The 6,000-nt window shown below is 36.8% G+C and overlaps 1 protein-coding gene across 16 annotated transcripts in view; it reads left to right on the top strand.

The window, feature by feature from the left end:
• LOC127948714 (protein SON) overlaps positions 1-4,713 on the top strand; it is a 31,115-nt gene extending 26,402 nt beyond the window's left edge. For 4 of the 16 annotated variants that reach the window (XM_052545343.1, XM_052545345.1, XM_052545349.1 and 1 more), the window contains exons 10-13: positions 2,013-2,160; positions 2,240-2,305; positions 2,597-2,712; positions 4,031-4,713. In XM_052545343.1, coding sequence (XP_052401303.1) covers positions 2,013-2,160; positions 2,240-2,305; positions 2,597-2,712; positions 4,031-4,189 — 489 coding nt within the window. In that variant the 3' untranslated portion in view covers positions 4,190-4,713. The other 12 variants (XM_052545353.1, XM_052545354.1, XM_052545357.1 and 9 more) reach the window with 9 other exon arrangements.
• Positions 4,714-6,000: the final 1,287 nt, after the last annotated feature.

Below are 6,000 nucleotides of genomic sequence, written 5' to 3' on the forward strand. Positions count from 1 at the left end.
AAGCAAATATTAAATTAACTTAAATGCTGACACACTATAGTTACTTACTCTGATCAATTTAAAGCATCCTTAATAAACCTAATAGTTCCTGACCCCAAATATTGAACAGCAGTGTAGTGATTCATTGATAATTAGTGTTCCTGTCATATTATTATTATTTTTAAAGTGACAAATCACTTGGAGTAGTTTGGAAAAGTTTTTAGACGCTTCTTAACGTATAAACCCTATTAAATGTACACAGCACGACCCTTTTAATTTAGCAGAGAGCTGTATTCTGTCCTGACGTCTTTGGCTGCTGACCGCTGTGTAATGCAAACCTTAAAAACATTAAGATACTAGCAAGCAAAATACCATGCTTTACTCTCTATACCGAGACACCAAACATTCACACAACCAAATACAGCTCGGACAGTCTCACAGAAATGGCCAACTTTGTCTAGATACGACGAGGGGATGTTTGGAGCTCACTCTTGAGTTTGAGAGCGGGGTCCAAACACAGAAGACTCACGGTTTTTAGTCTTAAATGTGATTGGCGTGTCAAAAGGGCCTGGTCATGCACTAACTGTGGGATTTGGCACCCAGTGGGTGCGAGGTTCAGGCCCATTGCTCGGGATGATGCTGGGTTTGGGACATAGGATGGACGAGGGGTGGGGGCTCACAGTTTGACCTGTGAACTCTCACCCCTCTGTATGGAAACTTGTTGCAGGGTCAGTCCTTGTAGCTGCCTCTTTGCCATGGTCACAGTCAGGCCCCTTCTATTCACGTCAGATGCTCAGCCGGTGATGGGGGCCTAGGTACGTACGTCCTCCAGCACCCTTCCTTCTATTCATGTGGATTTGTGTGTGAACTGATGCATTTCTGCCTTGTCCTCCTGTTTGTGTGTTTGTTTGCACTGAACTGACTCAGAGCCCCTGAGATCTGTTCAGGACGGGGGTCATGCTTCGCCTGCTGAAGGCTCGCAAATTATTACTCATGTGTGATGGAAAATACACACTGGCGGTCAAAAGATAGGAATTGTTTTTGGAAAGAAGCATTTTCTGCTCATTGAGCATGTGTTTATTTGATTGAAAATATTGGGGAAAATGTGATATATTTTTACTGTTTAAAATTGCTGTTGTAAATGTGAGTAGCTGTTAAACTGTGATTTATTTCTGCAATGCACCGCTGTATTTCCAGTGTCACAAGATCCTCAGAAATCATTCTAATATTTGTTGCTCGAGAAATATTTCTGTTAAAAAAACAAACAAACATGCGATACATTTTATTTAAAAAAGTTCTTTGATGAATAGAAAGTTCAAAGGAACAGAATTTAGAATCTTTTGTAACATGTCTCTTCACTGTCACTTTTGAGATAATTCAATGCATCCTTTATGGATAAAAGTAATTTTAGATAAACATACTAAAAATGGGTTTCTGCATAAATATGGAGCAGCAAAAAAAAATCATTTTAAAACAACATTTGAGAAATGTCTCGTGCATCAAATACCAGAATGATTTCTGAAGATCATGTGACACTGAAGACTGGAGGAATGATGCTTAAAATAATACAGCTGTGCATCACAGAAATAAATTACACTTTAACATACATTCACTTAAAAAACAGCTGTTTTAAATTAAAATAATATTTCACAAATATTGCCATTTTTAGTTAATTTTTAATCAAATAAAATGAAGCCTCGGTGAGCAGAAGAGACTTTATTTAAAAACACTACAAAATGTAAATATTCAAAACTTTTGGCCGGTATTGTGTATTTATTTATTTATTTCTATTCGTCCTTGTTTAGTCATTTAGACCTACAGCAGGTGAGAAATAAAGGACTCCGTATTTAAACATTTTCCATATTCTTGAAATAGTTAAAACAGAAGGCTGTTCAATCTAATATCTAATGATCATTAAAACGTCTCTAGTGTCCGAGCTTCACCGAATGAGCCGTTCTCTCACTACTTCCTGTTTCTCTTGGTTTGCCTCTTTCTTTCTCTCTCTCTGTCTGGATCTGTCCCGTTCCACTCAGGACCAGTTCCTTCGGGCGGCACCGGTCTCGGGCGGGATGGGGGAGTTACTGATGAGGAAGATGGGATGGAGGTCAGGGGAGGGTTTGGGGAAGCACAGGGAAGGAACGGTGGAGCCCATCATCATAGACTTCAAAACCGACCGCAAGGGTAAGAACGAGACCGTGCAGGAATCATCAAATCACACGGACACCACTGAGATCATAGTGCTGATGTCTCATCTACACAGGCCTCGTCGCCGAAGGAGAAAAAACCCAGAAATCTGGCAACATCGTCGTGATGAAGGATCTTCTAGGTGAGTGTTTTTGATCAAGTAACGGTTAGAATAACTTCCAGATGAACTCTAACTGGATTTCCAGAACCTTTACTTTCACTGTTCCTCAGCGGTGAAATTAAGTTATTACTTCGGCTCTCAGTCATTGCATTATATGTTTGGATCATTTCGATCTCATCTTACTAAGACATGTTATTGGAGATATAGAGCGACGACAAAAAAAAAAATAAAAAAAAAAATGCATGGTTCACCATCCAAACCCTAGCCGAATCTACACTCCAGCGGGTTCGTGTTATCATGTTTGTCCTGCAGGGAAGCATCCGGTGTCTGCTCTGATGGAGATGTGCAATAAGAAGAAGTGGCCCCAGCCTGAGTTTGTGATGGTGCACCACAGCGGACCGGACCACCGCAAGAACTTCCTCTTCAAGGTTAGTGATGCATTTCAAATATTACAAATGATGTAAAGCACACTGAAATAAAACCAGGAGTTTTGTTGTGAATGTAGTGATTGGAATATTATCATTGAAACTACAGCTGCACAATATTTACTGCAATGTTTAGATTTTCTGCTATATGGAAAAATTACAATAATGTTTACTATATGAATATTTGGAGATAATTATTGTAGGGGAGTGCACTTACATAGAAAATAATGAAAAATAGCTTTTTACTCTTTATTTTCTGAGTGTGAATCTTTCCTTTAGGGCTAAACAATTTAGTAAAACTTTGAGCTTTCACACTGAAAGTAACAATAAAATGAGTTTAAAATCTCTGAGAAATCATAGGTGACTTTCCATTTGTTCCCATTGTTTTATAATCCCCTATTTTCAATGATTTTTATTGTTAATAATATCATTAAAATTATTTTATTAAAGCAAGTATTGTTGGTAATAAAAATCATAATTGGATAAATATTTGTAAATATCTCCCAGTCATCATTGTATTACTTTTTAATATTTATTACAAATAAATAATTAGTAAAATAATGCACACTAATCTTAAAATGAGAAGTATATTTTCAATATATGTGACACTGGAGCACAAAAAAAGTCATAAGGGTAAATTTTTCGAAATTGAGATTTTGTGCATCATTTGGAAGCTGAATAAATCATCTTTCCATTAATGCATGGTTTAAGATCTGGAATCTGAGGGTGCAAAAAAAAATCTAAATATTGAGAAAATCATCTTAGGATTTGTCCAAATGAATTCTTAGCAATGCATATTACTAATCAAACATTAAGTTTTGATATATTTACGGTAAGAAATGTACTAAATATCTTCATTGAACATTATCTTAATATCCTATTAATTTTTGGCATAAAAGAATAATCTATCATTTTCACCCATACGAAGTTTTTTTTTTTGGCTATTGCTACAAGTATTTTTAGCAAATGCTTTTGTGCTCCAGAGTCACACATTACTACTGTAATAATACTATTGCATTGCAAAAAAAACAAAAACAAACTATAATTTCCTTTTAAGGTAAAACTATAAATTAAATTGCAATGTTTACCAAGTATTTATATTTATTTTGGCAAAAAAAAAAAGCTCCAAGCTTATCTTTATTGACTACAGCTGCTTTGGCACATGCTTTCTGACTTGAATACATCCCGCATCCCTTAAAAAAAGATTGTAATTTTGTGATCCGTTAATGCTAAAGAATTGTTTTTGACGTTATGGATTTAGGGCTGAATGCACAGATGTGTTGTTTGCTGTCAGTCAGTCGTGTGTGTGTGTGTTCATCAGGTGATGGTGAACGGATGTGATTATCAGCCTCAGACGGCGAGTCCCAATAAGAAGCATGCCAAGGCGATGGCGGCGACCGTGGCTCTGCAGGCGATGGGAGAGGTGGCCGGAGACGGAGTTCACACGGGCCCCGTCTTCACCGCTGCCACCAGCACATGACACGCCCCCATCAGCACAAGACACGCCCCCATCAGCACATGATACGCCCCCATCCGCACAAAACACGCCCCCATCAGCACATGATACGCCCCCATCCGCACAAAACACGCCCCCATCAGCACATGATACGCCCCCATCCGCACAAGATACGCCCCCATCCGCACATGACACGCCCCCATCAGCTCGCCTCATGTTTCCGTTAAAGCAATATCACTGGGATAATGCATATCTGTTAATACTTTTGTAATTTTAGTCGTTTTCTTCAACCACGTCCTTCTTTTTTTGGTAAAGCAAAGGCCAGAGACTTCGTATTTGACTTGGCTTGAACCGTGAAGGTTTGTGTTTGATGCATTCGACTGAACGGCGTCATCGTTTTAAACTTGTAAATGTTTCATGCATGCTGTAAAATTGTTTTATCTTTATAAATGTGTTTTTTTTTTTTTTTTTTTTTCTGAAGGCTTGTTGCTGGCAGAGAACATGTTTTTGTGACGAAACAATAAATGGGAAATCTTGTCACTGGAAAATGATGCTCTTTATTGTGTCTGGACATTTTCACATGTACTGTTTAGATAAAAGTGACATCATCATTTACGTTCGCTTTCACGTCACGCCAAGGTTAAATAGCTTTGTACAAAATATGGAAAACTCAGGTCATCAGTTTAAGTGTTAAATTCATACAAACTGCAAAAAAAAGCATGTTCCTAATTTCCATTTTTAGCAAAAACGTAGTTTATACTCCAGGTTTTAAAAAGCCTTAATTCACCCTTCCACAAATGAGGCCTTAAATTAGAGCAGAAAGTCTTCAATTCATTAATTAACAGCATTAAATGTTGCTATATATATATATATATATTGCTCCATATTTTTGTTTTCCAATATAAACATGAAAACATTCTTAAATCAAGATTATTTACTTGCGATGCAAATGTAAAATGACTTTAAATAAAAAATAAAAAAAAAGTCACATTAGTAGATCTACACAGGCTTTGATTTTACTCATTTTTTGCCTTATACTTTAATGATCAGGTACAAAAAAAGAAATGAAAAATTTATTTCATATAAAAAAAAAAACACAAACTATCCCTATTTCAGTCTGTTTTTACGAGAAAATATGAGCTTCGTTACTAAAATTATGGCAGAGCTCTCTCTGAAACCTGAAAAAAAAAAAAAAAAAAACTTGTTCTCAAGTTTTAAAACTATGAATAGATGAAGAAAGTAGATTTATAGGGTATATTAAGCTATCAAGATAAAGCATCAAATAGTATTAAGAACTGTAAATAAACAGCAGTGCATAACAGATAGAAATACATCATATTTTGTTGAACAACTTGTAGATTTCACAGAATCAGCTGTTTGCCTGGAAATGTCTGAGAGTTGAATCCTTTCAATGGTTTTCTCTCGACGACTCCGATTCTTCCAGACACCAGTAATAAAGCCAGAACCACGGCGGTAACGAGCAGAACCGTGCTGATGAGACCGATGCGGATCCAGGGAATCTGACCTGAGATTAAACACACAAACCTCAGACTGATCTGCTGCTGTTTGGAGAGCTTGTGACCTTTTAAAAGACTCGACTCAGAAAAAAGCATCTAATGCAACAATATGTAAATAATATCTAGATACCACACACACACTAATGTGTTCATTATGCATGGACTACCTCACAAACTATGTTAATAATTTATACATGACTCTTTAAAATGCATAAATGTGTTTTGAGTGTTATTATTATTCAAGTAAAACAAACAAACTGAGTTCTTACCAGAATCAGAGTCTGTCTCGGTGACCGACGGCGTATCTTTCATCACAAC

Source organism: Carassius gibelio, chromosome B1 (genome assembly GCF_023724105.1).
Source record: "Carassius gibelio isolate Cgi1373 ecotype wild population from Czech Republic chromosome B1, carGib1.2-hapl.c, whole genome shotgun sequence".
Classification (NCBI taxonomy): Eukaryota; Metazoa; Chordata; class Actinopteri; order Cypriniformes; family Cyprinidae; genus Carassius; species Carassius gibelio.